General features: G+C 39.9%; 1 protein-coding gene across 3 annotated transcripts in view; it reads left to right on the forward strand.

Annotated features, from left to right (window-relative positions):
• The window catches only part of LOC149289826 (interleukin-1 receptor accessory protein-like 1), a 496443-nt gene that overhangs the window by 207616 nt on the left and 268195 nt on the right, over nt 1-20632 (forward strand). For 2 of the 3 annotated variants that reach the window (XM_089490311.1, XM_089490312.1), the window contains exon 2: nt 9663-9942. In XM_089490311.1, the coding sequence (XP_089346437.1) occupies nt 9663-9942 (280 nt within the window). Of the gene's footprint in view, nt 1-6751; nt 6778-9662; nt 9943-20632 lie in introns of all 3 variants that reach the window. The other variant, XM_089490310.1, reaches the window with a different exon arrangement.

Genomic DNA, 20632 nt, shown 5'->3' on the forward strand with positions numbered 1-20632 from the left:
ACGACCCGCTCACCTGTTTCACCCCAGGGCAAAGCATCCAAAAACTGTCAGTCCTTGGCGTTTGGGAGCGGACTTCCAGAACTCAGACACAAGGCCCTAGCGTAAGCTGGCTACACCGGCGGAGGTAGCAGGCGTTGCCACACCGCAACAAGTGCAACCAGGGGGGAGAAACTACCCTTACCATCAGGGACATTCGAGGCATGACACTAGCCAGGAAGCGAACTGGCATTGAAGAGAGACACTGGCACCACCACCAGCAGCAGCAGAATTGGGAAAGGCGAATGAGTGGGCAATTGACGACCCGCTCACCTGTTTCACCCCAGGGCAAAGCATCCAAGCACTGTCAGTCCTTGGCGTTTGGGAGCAGACCTACAGAACTCAGACACAAGGCCCTAGCATAAGCTAGCTACACCGGCGGAGGTAGCAGGCGTTGCCACACCGCAGCAAGTGCAACCAGGGGGGAGAAACTACCCTTTCCATTAGGGACATCTGAGGCATGATTTCAGCCAGGAAGCGAACTGGCAAAAGATACTGGCACCACCACCAGCAGCAGCGTTGGAAACGGAAAAAGGTGAATGAGTGGGCAATTGACGACCCACTCACCTGTTTCACCCCAGGGCAAAGCATCCAAAGACTGTCAGTCCTAGGCGTTTGGGAGCGGACTTACAGAGCTCAGACACTAGGCCCTAGCGTAAATTGGCTACACCAGCGGAGGTAGCAGGCATTGCCACACCGCAGCAAGTGCAACCAGGGGGAGAAACTACCTTAAACATTAGAGAGAAAAAATTTAACTTTCCAAGCTAAGAGCTGGGTAACCCAATTTGGGCAGATTGAATTTAAGAAAGGCAATCTGCTCCATCAGATGAGGTGCCATGCGTGAGCGCTGTGGACTCAGTATGTTTCCAGTCATAGAAAACACGCGCTCACTTTGAACAGTGGTTGGCGGACATGATAGAAGCTGCTGCGCAACCCATGAGAGTGCAGGCCACACACTCTTCTTTTCATCCCAGTAGCTAAGAGGATCAACATTAGGAGCAGAAGGAACTTCACAGAGGTAAAGTTTGACCATTTCAGCAGCACTACTCTCCTTTCTGCTGCTAGCTCTGTCAGATGGTCCAACTATACTGCCAAGTGCCTCTTCCCAAAACGCAGCTGCTCCACTCAGCTGTGTTGTGCTGCTTGTGGCACTGCTGCTGATGCTGCTGCTAGGGGTAGCAGACCACATCATCTCTTCCTCCTCCTGCACCTCACCCTCCTCGGACAGCATTCCCATTTTACGCTGCCAGTCACGCACCTTGTTGACCAATTGCTCCCGGTAGCTACTGAGAACATTGAATTTCAAAGCTAGCTTTCCCTTAATTCTTGGATCACAAAGGCACGCTAGCATCATTTCGGGACTCTCTTCCATTCGCTTGCGAAGGTGTACTTTTAGCAGATCCTTCAGCTTCCTGACTATGGCTGCTACGTCAGGATGTAGAGTGCCACCTTGAACAGCCTCACGGTTTCCAAGGAACACATCCATCTTGCTGCCTAGATGGGAGAACACTGGGATTACCTGGGCCAGACTGGCAGTGTTTGAGCTTAAATTTTCTGTGGCATCCCTGAATGGTTTAAGGACTGCCACTAGCTGGGCGATCACTGTCCAATCCTCCCTATTCAATGGAGAGGTAATCCCAATATTGTGCTCTGAGGCAAGATTATGGATTGCCCTCTGCTGCTCCAAAATCCTCTCTAGCATGTCTAACGTGGAGTTCCACCGTGTACTGACATCCTGACGTAGGCAGTGTACGGGAAGACCTGACCTCTCTTGCTCTTCCCTCAAAAGTTGGCTAGCCTTAACACTATGGTGAAAGTGCCCAGCGATCTTTCTGCAGCGGGACAGAACTACTGCTGCCACATTAGTTCCTTCTGACATTGCTGCCTTCACTACAAGATGGATGATGTGGGCTGCACAGCGCACACCAACAATATGACCATCTCGCAGCGCTTTCACCATATTGGCACCTCCGTCAGTTACCACAAAACCAACTTCAACATTGGTGCCCGCCTCTGCTCCCACCCAAAGGCTAAACATTTTCCTAATCGCATGCAGAATATTTTGGGAAGTGTGCTTTTCATCCATCACTTCTGCATGGAGAAGGAATGATCGGTAGCCTGCTGCAGCAACTTCCTTAGACACACCGGGCTGCCACCAGTGTGCTGTCAAAGAAAGAAAGGCATGCTGGGCGCTAGGTGCACTCCACAAATCTGTAGTGAAATGAACACACTGACCAGCAGCCTTGGAAAGCTCCTCTTTCACTGCTGCAACACAGGACCGATACAGCGAGGGGACAATGTTCCTGCTGAAAGTGGAACGTGACGGAACTGTGTATTGTGGAGCCACAGCCGCCATCAATTGTTTGAAAGGCTCCCCTTCAATCATGGAGAAGGATGCCCCTCCAACAGCAATGAACTGACCAATAAGTCGCGTTACTTTATTGGCCTGCTGTTTGGGCATCGTTCTCTTGGAGTGGAATGCCCCAAATTCTTCCAGGGTGGGCTGGGCATGCAGTGCTCCAACCTGCCTTGGTCTCTGGCTGCCAGCACTAGTTGCTGCTGCTGCTGCTGCTGCTATTGGCTCAGAAGAAGAAGCTGTTGGGGTTTTTCCACGGCCACCAGCTATGCTGCCTGCACTAAGTTTTACCTCTGCATCTTTCCCCAATAGCACAGCGTTGTGTTGAGTGCTGAGGTGATGCTTCATGCTAGCACTGGTAAAATGGCCAGACACTTTCCCTCTGCTTATTAGCTTCCCACAATGTTTGCACTTTCCATAGCGCCCTTCTTCAACATTTTCAAAGTGCTCCCAAATTGGGGCGCGCATAGCCTTGGAGTGTGCCTTGGGTGCTGCTCTTACTGCTCGGGGTGGATGAACAGAGGCAGAACTAGTGGTGGTGGGACTGGTGGTAACAGTACTGGCCATAGTGGGACTGCTAATTGCTTTAGATTTGCTAGGTTTTGCTGCTGCTGCTGGTGGTGGTGATGGTGATGATCGTAGCGGAGAAGGTGGAGGCTCAGGGGAAAATTGTGCACTAGTCATTTGGACACTGCTCCCTGAGGAATCTGATTCCTGACCACTCATCTCCTCTACTTCCTCTGGCTCATAGTCTAGCTCTTCATTAGCCAGATCGAATGGAATTCCTGCTAGGCTGGAGCTAAGACTGATATCGTCGTGAGACTCGTGACTAGTAGTAGTGCGAGCAGGAAGAATAGACTCTGCACTTGGCCTCTCAGTCTCAGGCTCCTCTGCTACCTCGCTAGGTGGAGTTCCACTATGTGTAGCCCTCTCTCTAACTGTCTTTACAAAAATTTTGTAAGGACTTGGTGGCTTGCTAGAGGTACTAGGAGGACATGGCGTGGCGGTACCAGTGGGAACAGTAGGCGCAGCACTAGTGGTGGTAGAGGCGGGGGTGGTGGTGGTGGTGGTTTTCCCTACAAAGGAATGAGATCGCTTTGGTTTGGGACCCCTCTGAGTCTTGCTGCTAATTTGGCTCTGCTTGGTACCTTGCATGCTGCTGGTGGATGGGGAAGATGCTGCTTGGGGCAAAAGGCACTTCTTTTTAGTCACTGGGCTGGTACTACTTGTGCTACCCTTTAACTTTGAACGTGCTTCTGGTGCTTTAGGCTTTCCGTAAAAAACCATAGAGCTTGTGGGCCTAGCCGCACTACTACTGCCTGCTTTTGGTGCCTTTCCTTTACTTGATGATCCTTCAAGCAATGCTTCCCCAAATGATAAGCGAGAGCCGACTAGACTGACGCAAAGGCTGCATCTTAGAGCTGGTGGTGGTGCTGGTGGTGGTGCTGGTGGTGGTGGTGGTGGTGGTAGATGGAGCTTGTCCCTCCTTAGTCCCAAAAGGAGGATCCATTTCAAATTTTGTGTTGTGTGTGTAGTGTAGTGTAGTGTAGTGTAGTGTTTAAAAAACTATAAAAAAAAAAATAAAAAAATAAAAATAAAAAAAAGGAAAAACGAATTAAAGACAAAAAAATTAGAGGAAGTTCTCTTCAGTGCTACTGCTTAAAAAGTAAAACTATGCACTACTGCACTGTGCTGTGTGCAATCTGCCAAAATCCTAAAGTTATTGAAATTATTAACTCAAGATTAACTATTTAATAACTAGCAGTATTTTATTTTTAATTTGAATTTACACGGGCCTAAGAGCTTAGCCTACCACTATGCTAGCCTAAAGCTATATTTCCTTACTATAAGTCTACCTCTAGGCAGACGCTCTCAAACCCACTAAGCTAAAGTGAGGTTAAATCAGATTCAGTATATGATTTATTAATTAATATTAAGTTATATAATATTAATAGATTAGAACTAATTTACTTATATATTATGTATTATAGATAGAAGAATATAGATTATGAATTAGAATTTAGAATTAGAATTACTTATATTATAGATTATGAATTAGAATATTATTATTTATAATATATTATAGATTAAGATTAAAGAAGATTAGAATTATTTTAGTACTACAGCTAGTAGCTTGAAGCTTTGCTTAGTACAGCTCGTCACAGTCAATTTTTCTTGAAAAGAATTAGAAATAAAATAAAATGTCACAGCAAAACAGTTATCTTCACTGCTTGCTGCACTCACTAGCCCAACAAGTTCACTTCACTGATGGACTGAGGTGAGCAAAACACTAAGGGTACTTTTAATAAAATTGAAATAAAATGTAAAATAAATGAGAAAATCTTTGCAAAACAGTTAACGTCACTGCTTGCTGATCAAAAAAAAAACACAGCACTTATGCGGCTGCACTCACTAGCCCAACAAGTTCACTTCACTGATGGACTGAGGTGAGCAAAACAAATGAAATAAAATGAAAGATTAATTAAGAAAAATTGACTTGGTCTCTTACTGTTGCTAAAACAAAGCACAAACTATAGAGCTGCAGCACCAGTACTAATAAGATTAGCTGAACTATACGCTAGTAGTAATTAATTAATATTATTACTTTTATTTATAGCTAATTTAATTAACTATTAAGATAAGAAAGAATTAGAGAATTATTGATATTACTGATTTTAGATTAGACACTAGTAGATGTTCTGAATGTCTACAGTACACTCTACACTAGTATACTATTACTAACTATAACTGACAAATATATATATAATTTTATAATGAATTCAATTATTAATTATATTAATTAATATTACTGATTTTAAATTAGACACTAGTAGATGAATGTCTACAGTACACTCTACACTAGTATACTATAGTATATATATATATATATGACTGACAAATATATATATATATATATAATATTATAATGAACTATTAAATTATAGATTCTATTAAATTGTAATTTATAAATTCTATTTAATTTATTTAAGCAGGACAGGCAATAGGCACTAGTGCCAGCCCAGGGCAAGGGCACCCCAGTGCCACTGAGGCACTGGGTGCACTGTCAACTCAACAGCACTTACACTAAAGTTGATGACAAATTAATTTTAAAAAAATTAAATTAATCAAATTATTATTATTAAATATATTAATTAAGTAGCACTGAAGTGAGGATGAAGTACACAGTGAGAAATGGCAGGCTAAGGCTTACCAGTCTCACACAGAACAGAACAATCTCTCTCTGTAACGCTCGGATGCAGCACAGCAGTGTTGCCAAAGCAGTCACAGCGAAAAATGAATGGATCTCTCAGGCAAGCTCTGGTCTTATAAAGGCGCCTTCAGAATTAAAAAAACAGCAGCACAGGCATTGGACGAGACCCTTAGCGTTACGTCACAAGAGTGAGCTGATTGGACAGACGAGGATCAGCTCACTCCTGTTTGAAATTTTGGCGGTTGCGCGGCAAAAACGAAGACGATCACGAAGAATCTTCGAATCTTCGTGATTGTGAGTCTTCGTCTTCGCCTACGGTTTGCCGGCACTGTATTCTGTTCTACGTTCCTTCGGAACGAACAAAAAAACGGCCTCTTCGTGCTCGTTTTCATGTTCGCCCGAAGACGAATGCACAAGTCTACTAATCATCGATCATAGTGTTCATGGGATGTTTGTCATTGGGGATATATATATATATATATACACCTTTCATACTTTTATAAATATACCTTTTCTACTTTATCACATATTGATTTTTTGCAAATTTTAGATTTTTTTGTTTGTATGTGGGATGTCTATTATTCCTATGGTTGCAAATATTATGGAAAGTGTCAGATTATACGTTGAAGGATTACTGTATAGCACTGTAATACATATTTGTATTGTTATCCTATATATATATAGAACATAACTGCTTGATCTGTAAGAGTAGGCATAATACAACTAGCAAAATACTGTTGTGATAATCCTTGTCAATTTCCTTTTCATTAGCAATTATTTTATTCCTAGTCTTCAGATGCAGCCCTAACACATTTTGTTATTATTTCGAGAATTGGTTTACCTGTATTGGGGCAGTTATTGGGAATGCCACCTTAATCATCCAAGGTGCCAGTGTATTTTTAGTCATATAAAAAATATCTTTTACATTTTTTTTTTCTCTAGCTTAGATTTCTAGTGCAGAGTTTGTGTTTTGCGAGTGCCAGATGTATTTTGCATTTTCTGATGACTCAAACAATGACCAATATAGAATAGGACGTTTGTAAGTGCTCATGTTTTGTCGCATTTCACTGTAAACAGCTGAGTACATTACGTGTGCACCATTTCTCCAGATACACATGTGTGTGTATAAATAGATAATAGATTATGAGTGCTCCCAATGCTCGCTTTGTCATGAGTTTAGCTTTGCATCCATTGGCACGGTATATATATATCATTGGCTGTAAGCCTGTTGGGCAGGGGTACCAACATCAGAAAAAAGGTGGCAGGAATTATGTTCTATTAACATGAGAAAGAAAATGACGTAAAATCTAGTGTTGGGTAATTTTCTGATAATTGTTCATAAACATAAAATGTTGGTTGTTACTAAAAGATCTACCATTAACTGATGATTGATAGATAGATAGATAGATAGATGGATAAAGTATTATGTATTATACGTGATGCGCCAGAATACTAGAATATATAAATTCATCTGTTATAGAACATTTTAAGGCAATCTGGAGTCTAGTTATAAATTATATTGTCATATAAATAGATAATCAGTATGTTAAAGTACCTCAACACAAACATTATGTATCTATATTCTGCCTCCTCCATGGAGAACATTTTGAAAATAAAATACATAGCTGTATTTAAGCCTTGCTTTATTATACAGCGAGACGTGCAATATGCTCAGATGTAACCAACGTGTAGCAGAGAAATTGAAATCAATAAAGTGCAAAAGTCAGTCTAAAGTACACAAAGTAAATTGCATTGGGTGAGCGCAGAATAAAAATAGGAACAGGGAAAATGCAGGAGCTATAACCTAGTAATGTATCGCATATAACACTAAACCTTTTATATGAGTAAATTGCTTTTACTAAGTAATGGTTTCCAAGCCAACACTGATTCTTCAAACAAGGGAAAAATAAAGATGACCAGCTGAGAAGATATTTCTGTGGTTTTTGTCACTTATGCATTATTATATTCTACTTCTGTTAGATTTAATATTATAGATCAGCCTTAAGCAGGGTTAAAAAAAACCATTTAAACCAATGTGATATTCAACTTGCAGATGAAATCATCTGTATAATGCTGTGAAATCATATTATGCATTTTCATACAGTCCCAGGTTCAAGCAATAAAATATCACACACGTATACAGGAAGGGTCCTATAGACCATTAAATCTGTTGAACACTATGTTTTGTTTTTGATCTCCACTTGCCCTCCACTCCAACTAGATAGCGGCAGAGGTGTCCCTCCCCAGGGACAATAGGGGTTCAGGGAGAGAAAAGGACAGAGGACTATTATTCAAAAAGAATATAGGAGATGTGAAATATTATATCATAGGCATTACTCAATTTGGCATTTATGCAAAACTACACTGTCAGTTTTTTGTATTTGCAGTTGTTGGGAGACCGGCTCATACTTGTGGTCATGAGTAGTTTTGTAACATAGAGACATAGAATTTGACAGCAGAACCATTAGGCCCATCTAGTTGGCCTAGTTGGTAAAGACCTTAGTGGGTCCATGGTCTTGTCTTAGATATATTTCTATCACATCCCCTTTCTCTCTTATTTCATCCAAGCTATATATATATATATATATATATATATCGTTCACTTTATGTTAACGTAGCTTTAATATCACATCATGTTCCACCGTTAGAAGGCCCATGTGCAATTTCCTATTAGTGTATTACATTGGTATACTGACCAGATCAATAGTTGGGATGTATGTAGGTACTCTCTTTGACAACGGTTTCTACAGCCGAAACATAAGGAAGTGTCCAGGGCTTTATTGGCTCTTAATATTGCACCTTTTTTGCCTGTACTTCTATACTAAGAACGTGACTATAATGTGATATATGCAGTAGTTTATAGGGTGCTCTAGATATATACGTTACATTTATCTATTGAGTACTATTTTTTATTGTTTTCATTTTTTCTTGTGTACTATCGCTACCATCTCTATTGTGTTAGAACAACAGTTGTTGGAACTGTCCCAACCAAACATGGTCATAGCCACAGCTAAAATCCATGGCAATACAATACAATACCATTAACATTAAGTCTAACATAATACGGTAGGCAATATCGAGAGTGGGGGTGAAGCATGGGGAAATGCGATGAGAGTGGGGTGATATCCATGGAGTAGAGAATGTCATGGGCAGAGCAAGGTGGAGGGTTACAAGACTATATGCTGAGAGATAAGGGTCGAGTGTTTAAATGTAATTTTGGAAGGTATGAGGAGCAATAGGAGGGATTGGTACATCGGGGCAGCAGATAAAGAATGATGGAATAAGAGGAGTACTCCGGCAAAGCTATTCAAAATGGACTGCAGTGATGAAAGTCAGGAAAGAGAGCGACTACCCTTCTAGTTCAGATTGAAAAAAAAAATGTTTTAACTGTTTCTGCACTGAGATGTAAGGAAGAAAACCGATTACGTGTCCATTTAGAAAGTAGTAAAATAAAATAAACAGTCTTTTGCTGCGTGGTTAATACTTTTTATTGCTTTTGGATGTAGTCCTTGTTTGATAAGAAATATGACTGCAGTACCTGAAAAAGAAAGAAATTACACGAAACTAGATAGCAAAAATGAATATTCAGATTTGTCTTTCACCCAACCTTTTCATTACAAGCGATTCAAACACCTCTTAATGGCACTGGGTCATTGTTCATTGTTATGCAAATTCATATAGGATGACATGTACTGTATAAAAGTATAGGAATTGAGAATAATCACAAATAACCTTCGTTTACGTATTATTGTGATAATATTTTCAAAGACTATAAATCTGGTGATAATATCTAACATATTGGTAATGTACCAAACAACAAATGAAATACCGTGAATTTATTTCTATGCAGCTAGCTCCATGCATATAGTAATATCTTAACGATTTTGCTAGAAGGAAAGAGATTTTAGAGCAACATATAACTGCACGTTTTAATGCCTTAAACACATCTGGAAATACAGAAAAATGTTGTTGACATCCTTTAACAAGTTCATATTAAATGTTAGACATGCTATATTATCCTACAGAGTTTCACCCATTTCTACTTCTGTTTTCTTTCAGCTGATGGATGCACTGACTGGTCTGTGGATTACAAAAAATATCAAGTTTTGGTTGGTGAACCTGTACGTATAAAATGTGCACTATTTTATGGATATATTAGAGCAAACTATACATTGGCACAAAGTGCCGGTCTCAGCTTGATGTGGTATAAAAGTACCGGGCCTGGAGATTTTGAAGAGCCAATTGCTTTTGACGGAATACGAATGAGCAAAGAAGAAGATGCCATTTGGTTCCGACCAACTGTGACAGAAGACAGTGGCCTTTATGCATGTGTCATCAGGTATGCACTTCATTATCTTGGGGCCAATGGAAGATACTGTATTAACATGGAAAATGTATCTGTTGTTTACTGCCATTATTATATGATATTACAGATATTGCTATGGGTTTTAATTTGTACTATTTTTGCTCGGAATGGAAATATTGTTAACTTTTTTTTTAATCCCTTAAGGACAACTGATTGTCCTAAAACCCATTAATGACAATGCATTGTGAGCCCGTACATGTATGGGATTTGTCGTGAAGGGGTTGATTAGATATCAAAATTAACCTGATGCCTGAATACCGTTGAATTTATTTTCCCCTGGCACAGAAAGTGTTAATGCAGACTATGCAGGTAATGTTGATAGCATTCACTATACTATTTACAAGAACTCTTGTAAAACAGGACAGAGTAATCTGAAATGAAACTAGTCTCAATGTTCAGTGTCCTTTATTCCTGACATTTCATTGTCACAAGCCTTATTTGAAGCAGTAAATAACACTGATCAATAAGACCAGTATTGTGGCGGATTACTCTTTTGTTGTTCTTCCCTAACACCTTACACATTACATCCACCATTAATTGTCTAAATACAGGTTCTTTCTGTCTCTGCATGCGCAAGAAGGTTTCCCCTAATATAAGATTATTGTGGCCATGGTGGCTGAGAGATTTTGTCTTAAATCAATCTCTAGCACACAATGAATTACATTATACGTAAAGAAAGTTAGAACATGCTTATACACTCGCAGCATGGGCCTGGACGTATCCAGAAGGCTGCCACACACTGCAGGAACTCATCTGTCTATTTGAGCTGTAGTATCGGTACATTTGCAGCCCTATAGGCCCCTGGCCCATTGGGTATTGGTCCAGTGTGCCGGATGGTAAGCCTGCACTTGCTTCCTCTTGTCTAAGTCTCCCCATTCAACCATCTTATGGAAGGCTGATATAGCAATGGGACACGAAAACATCTGGTTAATCGACTTTCATGATTCCATTTATGCATGTAGCTTGAATAATTTATCGTTACATTGTCAGTTCTTAATTTATTTTGTGAACGCATGTCACTTTTTACTTACCTTGACAGTAATTTATAATGAAAGTCACTTCTGATCGTAGGTAAGCCTAAAGTTCAAGTTTTGTATAGATCAAATATTTTGCTGATAAAGGATTTTAACCTGTCACTTTAATCAGTGACTTACTTAGTGTTTGATACATGATAGCCATTGTCGATTCTTATTTAAATCCAACGTAATGACTTCATCAAAGTATGGCACCTTGCATGAAAAAAAAAACCTCAGCATAAAACTATAAACAAAAAATGGATTCCAGACATAGTGTAGAGTCATGACATCAAGGAAACTTCAAGTACTTAAAAATACCTTTGATTTGGCCGCTCTATATTTTTGGGTCATTGGTACCCTGGCAAACTTTGCTAGTGGCCCCTAGCTAAAGAGCTTGCAATCACAACCATTTTCATTTGCCCTAACTCCTTGAAAATACATGTATATATCAAAGAACTCTGCATCATCCTGGAGTATTTGTTCTTATTACCTCAAATACATCCCAATACATTATCAATGATTAAGACGCTATTCTCGTGATTACGCTTTCCATCAGAACCTGTTTTACCTCTCCATGGATATTAAAATCGTTGATCTCGCATTATTAATTCATAATCAAGACGCTCTTGCTATGCATATTAAAAATCTATCCTAGTCGTCTTCAAACTTCTCTCATTAATAATATCTGCTTTATTTGCTAATGTGTCTTCATCTCACACTTGTCTTTACCTATCTTAGAGTGTCTTTTGGACTTTGTTCTGTGATCTCTCTTTATACATTTATATTTCAATCGCTTCATTAACGTCTGTGCCCTCAGAATATCACATTCAATACATAACATTAGAATGAGAAACCACACGTAAAGAGCATTAGTAAAATCAAAGAACAAAGTAGCAACGCTTCAAGTGTTAAACAGTGTGTCCAATTTACCCACTATCCAAGGCCAGGTTAAGAAACTCAGGGCCATAGCACACTTATACAAAAAGGGCCAGAGCCGTAGCTAGCTCCTTTTGCACCTGAGGCAAGAATGCAAAATTGTACCCCCCAGAGGTTATTTAATTTGCACACCCCTTACACACTGCCTTTACACACACATTTACACACACACCTGCCCATTAACACGCATATACGCATACACTGCCCTTACACATGATTGCCCATAAACACACATATACACATACACTGCCCTTACACACTGCCTTTACACACACATATACACACACATAAGCTTACACACACACACACACACACACACACACTGCCCATATACACACAGTGCCCATACACAAACACACTGCCCATAAACACACACACACACACACACACACACTGCCCATACACACACACACTAGCTTACACAGACATATACACAGCCCTTACACCCCTTTCTCCCCATCTCTTACTTTTCTCATCTGCATCTACATTGCAGGCATAGATCAAAGGTTGCACACTGCAAAGGCCAGCCCTGCCACCCATATTTCACACATAGTACTGTCCCCAGCACCCAGATTGCACACATAGGACTTGCCCCAGCAAACATATCTCCTTCCATCTCTCTTTATCTCACCCTTTTCTCTCCCTCTCTTCTTTCTCTTTATTTCTCTACCTTCTCTTTGGTTCCTTTATCTCTTTTTTCTAGCTCTCCTTTTTCTTTCTCTCCTTTCTTGATATCTCTTCTCATCTTTCTCTTTATTTCTATTCCTCTTTATCTTTACCTCAATCTTTCCCTCTGTCTCTCATCTTTATTTCTCCTCTTTCCATTTACCTCTCCTGTTCATTCTCTTTATCTCTCCCCCCTCTCTCTTTTCTCCCCACCTACCCGCTTTCTCTTTTATCTCTCCCCTTTTATTTGAACCTTGCTTTCTCATTAGCACTCCTCTTTTTCCTTCTCTCATGTATCCAATTTCTCATACCTCTGTCTCACTGATCAGTCGCAGTGCGTGTAGCTTCACTGCTGACACACTAAAACACACGCACACATACTAACACACACAGTTACTCAAACTCAAACACAACTTGACGTAACCAGGCAGACGCAGATGTATACCCAGGCACTAACATCCATACCAAGACAGATGCTAAGATACAGACACACATTACACATATCCAGGCACACTAAAATACCCAGACACAGATACATACCCTGGATTCATACACAGGCACTAATATACATACCCAGGAAGACACACAGTCACGTACGAAAACATATATATATATATATATATATATATATATATATATATATATATATATATATATATAGCCAAGCACACACACTAATACACCCTGGCAGATCATTGCATACCCAGGCAGACACATACATTAAACTACCCGACACATACTAACTAACTTTTTCTTATAGGGTAGTCTTATATTCAGGCTTTTTCTTTTTTTTTCTAAATTAATATTCAATTTTGGGAGGGTCGATTTTATAATTGAGCAAATACGGTACTTATCTTAATTTGGTCTGGTTACTAAGAAGTTGAGTTGTCAGTTGAGTTAAAAGTTAACCCAACTGAGGCATAGACCCCTAGCTATACCTTCCCCACACTCCCCATCCTGTTCCCACTGGGTTGGAGAGTTAATATATAAAAAATGTCCCTTGAGGTGCATGTTTGTCCCCATGCTCCCCTCATCCCCTGCCTATTGGAATATGGTGGGTTAATCCTCTTAGACCCCATCCCATGCGTCTCCCTCCAAACTAAAAATAAAAAAACATAATCACACCCCAGTCACTTGGTGGAGGGACGAGGTCCTGAGGTCAACACCCAAATGGCGCAACATGTATAAAAAAGGGGTCACTTAGCTTTTTAAGGGCCCCTCCAGTAGGCCCTTAAGAACTGTTAGTAATCCCAATATCATCAGTCCATAACCCATGCTGTGTACTAAGCAATTTGCATTCAATTTTACAGTATAAACACTTTTAGTTTTACAGAACAATGCTTTTGCTTAAGATGATGTAAAATATTTTGGCACTCAAAAACAGATTTCATTTGGCCTTAGAGGGACACTATGGTTTTAGATGAGGTAGTTACAGGTGTGACTATAAGCAAAACCGTACGTACATTTTTAAGCAATTATGGAATTTATTAATGGATATTTATGGAACGTATTAATGTACTTAGAAGAAAAAATACAGCAATGATGTTTTATTGTTCTACAATTACTTATAAACACATTTCCTGCTGTTTATTGTGACTTTTAGCATTGTGGAACACTGTGATACTTATATCCAGCAAACATTCTTTGCTCCTAGAAAAGAAGAACACTTGGGAGGCATGCTGCAGAGTTTCAATTAAGACGATATAATGCTTAGTAAGCATAGTGCTTTCTACAGGGACTTAAAACGGTGTTTCGTGGCCTAACACAAAGGCTGTGTTGTACAGCCTCTCAGCCAGGGGGACCAGATGTCCCTGCTTTCCACTGATTAAGGCCTTTGTCTCCAGTCCTCCGAATAGAAGGCAAACTATATTTCAAAAGTAAATATTATGGAATGTCAGTCTATTTTATTAAATAGCATCTTTAAAATATTATGTTATATGAAATTTGAGCGAAAAATAAATGTATTTAAGCATTGGTGCTGACTCACTAAATAGTGTCATCAAGTGATTTAAAGGGTTAATTTGATTGATATAACATACTTCCACGCCTCTACTCATTATCACTAAATGCAATTGCAAAAAAAATAACATGACCCCGCTGAACCCCGCCTCTACCACCAGTCCAGTGGTTCCCAAGACTTAAAGAGAATAACCACTTTATTCCCAGATAGTCACGGTGAAACCAGGACGAATAACAACTCTAGAAGTTGCATAGCCAATCAGCTCCTGAGCCATATCCCCAGCCTGGAGTGGAGGTTTTCCGTGTTTCACTGTACATGTAAAATTTCTATTAAAGTAGAAATTCTTGCATTTTCAGTTAAATGCAAACTCCTGCTCTGCAAAGCAGCAGATAATGCTGGTTGGTCAGAAACTGATATTAACCAAAAGGAGGGGCAACAAATGCCGCCTTTATCCCATACCTCATTTGCAAGGGGTAGGGATAACACATAGAAGAATTGTGCAAATTGACCAAAACTGATTCAAAGTTTTCATTATGTTTTCAGACAACTTAATTTGTTTCCTACCCTTGTGGTTCAGATGAAAATTGGACGGCATTTTACATTCAAAAGTGAAATTTGTTGTCATTCCCTCTTTTGTGCTCTTTCACACATAGAAACATGGAAAGTGACAGCAGATAAGAACTAGACTTGGGCACCAGGGGGCTCTTCGTGTTCGTCTTCATGCTCGTCTTCGGGGAAAAAAAAATCTTCGTATTCCGCAAATATTTACCTGTTCCTGTCTTCTCTTCGGGCGAATATTCGTGGACATTCTTTGTGTTCGGTTTTTCTTCGTTTTTTCCGGTTAAGGGGTTAATATGGGGTTAACGCGTACCGCAGCAGCTCTGGCGCCAGGAGTTTAAATGTCCGTATGAACAACTCTATTGGAGGTCAGCAGGGGGCTCGTCTGCCAATGGTTGATGGCAGACGAGCCCCCTGCTGGCGACCAATAGGGTCACTCGTACAGACTTTTAGGCTCCTGGTGCCGTAACTTATCCAGCAGATGCCATTGGTCTCCCTGTTCTATCAGTTAAATGTCCGTACGAACGACCAATAAAGTCGCTCGTACGGACATTTAACTGATAGAACAGGGAGACCGGTGGGATCTGCCGGGTAAGTTGCAGCATTGGGGTTTTAAAAGTCTGTACGAGCGACTCTGTTGGTCGCTTGTACAGACTTTTAGGCTCCTGGTGCCGTAACTTGTCCGGCAGATGCCATTGGTCTCCCTGTTCTATCAGTTAAATGTCCGTACGAACGACCAATAAAGTCGCTTCTACGGACATTTAACTGATAGAACAGGGAGACCAGTGGGATCTGCCGCACGGGTTGGTTCATTAGGGTTTAACTTTTTAAAGTCTGTACGAGCGACTACGTTTTACCGCAGCTGTCTTCTCTTCGGCATGTCTTCGGAACGAACACGAAAACGCACTCTTCGTATTCGTTTTCATGTTCGCCCGAAGACGAATGCACAAGTCTAATAAGAACCATTCTGCTCAATCTCTGGCTCAGGCTCTTTCTTCAGAGCTTCCAGGCAGAACCTTTTGCATAAGTCTATCGGGAGACCAGAATAATGAAGACAGATTTATGTTCCTCTCTTTCTCAGTGAACCTATCTGCGTTATTCTGGCCTCTCTATTCACTTCCAGAAAGTGGAAGTTCACTGGGAGAACATGTCCTTAAAGAAGCGGATGAAGAAAGAAGACAGAAGATCAAGAAGGTACAAGAGAAGAAGCAGAGGTGCGCCAAAGAAGACAGAGATAAGAAAGCTGTTGAAGGAGAAGGTAGGGAGACATTCAGAAAGAGCATGAAAGAAAATAGATGAGAGAACATGGGAGTGTGCAAGAGCATGAATGAAAAAAAAAGAAACAAAAAACGAAAATTCTGATCTCTTTGCTTCATTTTCTTTTGTTTCATTGGCCAACACTCCTCGTTTTCCTGGATACAAATCGACATAATTGGCAAATTTCGGTAAAGTTTAAATTTGTACAAATCCAAATGCACAAGTCTAAGCCCTACTCACTCTCCTTTCTCTATGCAGTGGTATGAGTTCGGTCACAAAACATGCTATACCCTATAGGGATTATGGATGCCCATTACTTAATACTGGCAGAATGTTCAAGGTAAAGGAGAAGAGAGGAATCAATAATGACAGTGGCCATGAGCAACAATGGATCATACTAGATCCAATATCATAACTGTCAGAGGATATGGCGCAGTCAAGAGAGGTCTATGTCAAAAGAAGGAGCTTGCACACATTTACAACATTTTGGTGTTAAAGTGCAATGCATTGTGGATCTACATGCATTCAAACATATCTTTCCACACGCATTCTAAACAGGTTACTCAGATCTACCATAATTCAAGGCCAACTGTAAAATGAATAAAAAATAATCAGTAACAGAAATGTGTTTCCTGGGTAATTAAAAGCATGCAAATATAATCAAAATAGATAGACCTAATCGCACTTTTCTCTATTTGAGAAAACAAGGTTCTCTAAACAAACAAAAGGTCCCATTTATTTTATATAGTGTGCTGCAAATCTATATAAATCCCTACCATATTGAATCTGGGGAAACAAACCAAATAATTATTTGGAATACCCTAGTAAAATTATACATATAGCCCTCAGTTCTAGTATAAGCTCTGTCAGACTGCTCCATCTTGCCGATCCCTTGACTGATTTCTAAGTACAGTGTGTACTGCAGTAAAAAAAAAAAATTGTCGCAGGATGTCTGGAATCGCTTTAATTGGTTAACAACCTTATTGCTATAGAATAGCTGCTTCCTAAATATGATAAACCTTTATCGGGGCATCTATTTGGTTTTCTTCCTCTTCTATTTGGAAAAAAATCAAATGTCTATAGGCTTTGCATATAAGCAACAATGACTAATTAGAAAAAAAAATCAAAAGTGGATTGTTTGCAGTTAAAAAAACAAATAAAATATGAAACCTCAATAGTCCTCATACTATCACAATGTAGCATGAGTTCATTGTTTAAATTCATGTTGGTATTTTAAGACTTAACAGTCTTTAATTCTCAAACACTGCAATATAGCAGGTTTTCCAACACACCAGGGACTTAATATATGTCATATAACAGAGCGTTTGCTATAAAATAGCTATTGTTATTATTATGGCTTGTTTTAATGAACACCTTACACTCAAGCAAGATATTACCAGAGTCTTTTTATCTGTTCTCGAGCCTCTGCTCTGATAAATACAGTATGCAGGCAATCTAATGCTAGCAAATTAGATCAGGATGAAAATTGGTAACATGGGCCTTTTTAAGTTTGACATAACACATCTCAAACCACTTAGCTAGTTTTAAAAATGGCCTATTAATGAGAATGTTTATGACATGAGTTTTGTGGGTTAATAAATTTATTCCAAGCGATATGAAGAAATATGTTACATTTTGTTTGCTTTTTGCAATGCAAATTATCCTCTATTTTGCTGCTGCCTTTACATATTAAAACTGTTGCAATATTTTGTTAGAGTTAAAGGATACATTTAAACAGAGTTTAATTGATAAGCAGTAGACTTGTGTATGGCAAGCAAAATTGATTGATTCAGTTTGGATGAGATTCTGAGGGATTTTTCATTTCAAAATAAAATGTGATGCACCGTTTTCAATGGGGAGGTCGTTGTCACCTTCTGAACTCACATTTCAGCATAATATGCTTCAAGCAGCAGCATCTCTTATTGCTGTAAATGGGAAAGCCCTAGTCTGCCCCATCTCATTTGGCAATTGGGCAGGAGGTAATTAAATTAACATGGTGGTGATTACCACCTGCACCATTTTATCAGAGATAATGCGCATGCATGTAATAAGCTTGCGCATGCGCAGAACGTCACCACGCTTTAGTGATGACAAATGTTTGCTTTTTTTTTCCCTTATTTTAATCAGTATACTTGCTTTTGCCGATTTGGTTGTTTGGTTTGACTTAATTCACACTTTCTTTGGAGTATTAACACTGATTGTTTATACATTGAACTGCACTAGTTAAATCTCTGTAAGTGTCTATTACAGACACTGATTGCACATATTTTATGGGTATTTTTTTAATATATTCCCTTTGGTTATTTAATACATATGGATCTTAATATATTTATTTATTTGTCACTGGTTTCTTTTAACATCTGCAAGTATCATTTATTTACTATGGGATGTATACTTTTGAATATTTACTTATGTCAATACATGATTATCAATTATACTACACATAGTGTTAGATTAGATCGGTCTTTTGATTGGCTATCCATTTATTGATATGTGCTATTTCAGTAGCGTACCTAGCGGTGGGCGGGGGCGGTCCGCACCGGGTGCCGCTCATCAGGGGGGTGCCAACTTGCCGGCACCCCTCCAGAGACGGACAGTAATGTCCGCCGCTGGAGGAGAAGGCTCGCAAGGGAGCGGTATCGGAGGTCTTTAACAGACCTCCGGCTCCCTTGAGTGATTTTAAAGACCTCCGATACTGCTCCCTCGCGATCAATGCGGCAACTGCTGCTGTGCGCCGGGGTTTGTTGTCAGATCCCGGCGCACAATACTGAAGCCGCGCCTACTGCCGTCCGTGCCCTCTGACCCGGAAGAAGACAGAAGAGGAGCGAAGAAGACAGAAGAGGAGCGAAGAAGACAGAAGAAGAGGAAGAAAAGGAGCTTACTGCTGTAAGAAGAAAAGAGGAAAGGTAGGAAATCATTCAGTGAGAGTGGATTGGTATGTGTGGAATCTGTGGATTGGTATGTGTGGAATCTGTGGATTGGTATGTGTGGAATCTGTGGATTGGTAAATGTGGATTGGTAAATGTGGATTGGTATGTGTGGAATCTGTGGATTGGTATGTGTGGAATCTGTGGATTGGTATGTGTGGAATCTGTGGATTGGTAAATGTGGATTGGTATGTGTGGAATCTGTGGATTGGTATGTGTGGAATCTGTGGATTGGTATGTGTGGATTGGTATGCGTGGAATCTGTGGATTGGTATGCGTGGAATCTGTGGATTGGTATGTGTGGAATCTGTGGATTGGTATGTGTGGAATCTGTGGATTGGTATGTGTGGATTGGTATGTGTGGAATCTGTGGATTGGTAAGTGTGGATTGGTAAATGTGGATTGGTAAATGTGTGAGAGTGATGGGTGTTATGCTGTACCATTTCCAGTGTCTTTTTCATTATATAATTATGCTCTAAAGTACATCATAACTCCCATCACTCTATACTGTTCCATACAGTGGCAGAGCTGGGAGACAGAGGCCTTGCACCCCCACCGCAGGACTCCTGAAAGGTAAGTGAACTTCAAAGGGGGGAGAGGGTAGATAGGGAGAAGGGAGTGAGACGGGGGGATAGGGGGTAGATAGGGAGAAGGGAGTGACAAGGGGTAGATAGGGCAGAAGGGGGTGAGAATGGGTAGATAGGGAGAAAGGAGGGTAGCAAGAATATTGAAATAAAGAGTCAGAATGAGAGAGTGAAAATTAATGGATTAATGTGTGGATGAATTGTTTGAATGAGTGAGAGAATTAATGAATTTGTGAGAATGCATCAATGAATATGTGTAAATAATTTGTGTGAAAGAATAAATGATTGTGTGAATGAATTGTGTGAATGAAAGTGAATTAGTGAGTGACTGTAAAAGTGTTTGTGTTAATCATAGGTGTATAGTTGATTTGTCAAAAAGGCAAAGATGGTATAAGCAGGGTGTTTATGGGACAAAAATGGCACAGGCACGGTGTTTATGGGACAAAGATGGCACAGGTAGCGTGTTTATGGGACAAAGATGGCGTACACTCGGTTGTTTGGGAACAATGCTGACTCATGCTGGGCTGTTTTGGGGCAAAGATGGCACGTCCTATGTGTGTGTAATTTGGGTGCTGGTCAGGTTCTATGTGGGCAATGTGGACGCTGTTTTTTTTGGAGGGTTATTAAAGAAAGCACTATTATATGTTCAGTAAATGTTATTTAAAGGTATTTATTTTACTTATAAGTTATTAATTTATTTTTTCAGATTTCTTGTTGTTTACAGTTGACATACAGTTTACAAATTGGTGCAATAAATAT

This window comes from Sceloporus occidentalis, unplaced genomic scaffold (assembly GCF_023333645.1).
Source record: "Sceloporus occidentalis isolate IW3139 unplaced genomic scaffold, rSceOcc1.0.p SCAF_43, whole genome shotgun sequence".
Taxonomy (NCBI): domain Eukaryota; kingdom Metazoa; phylum Chordata; class Lepidosauria; order Squamata; family Phrynosomatidae; genus Sceloporus; species Sceloporus occidentalis.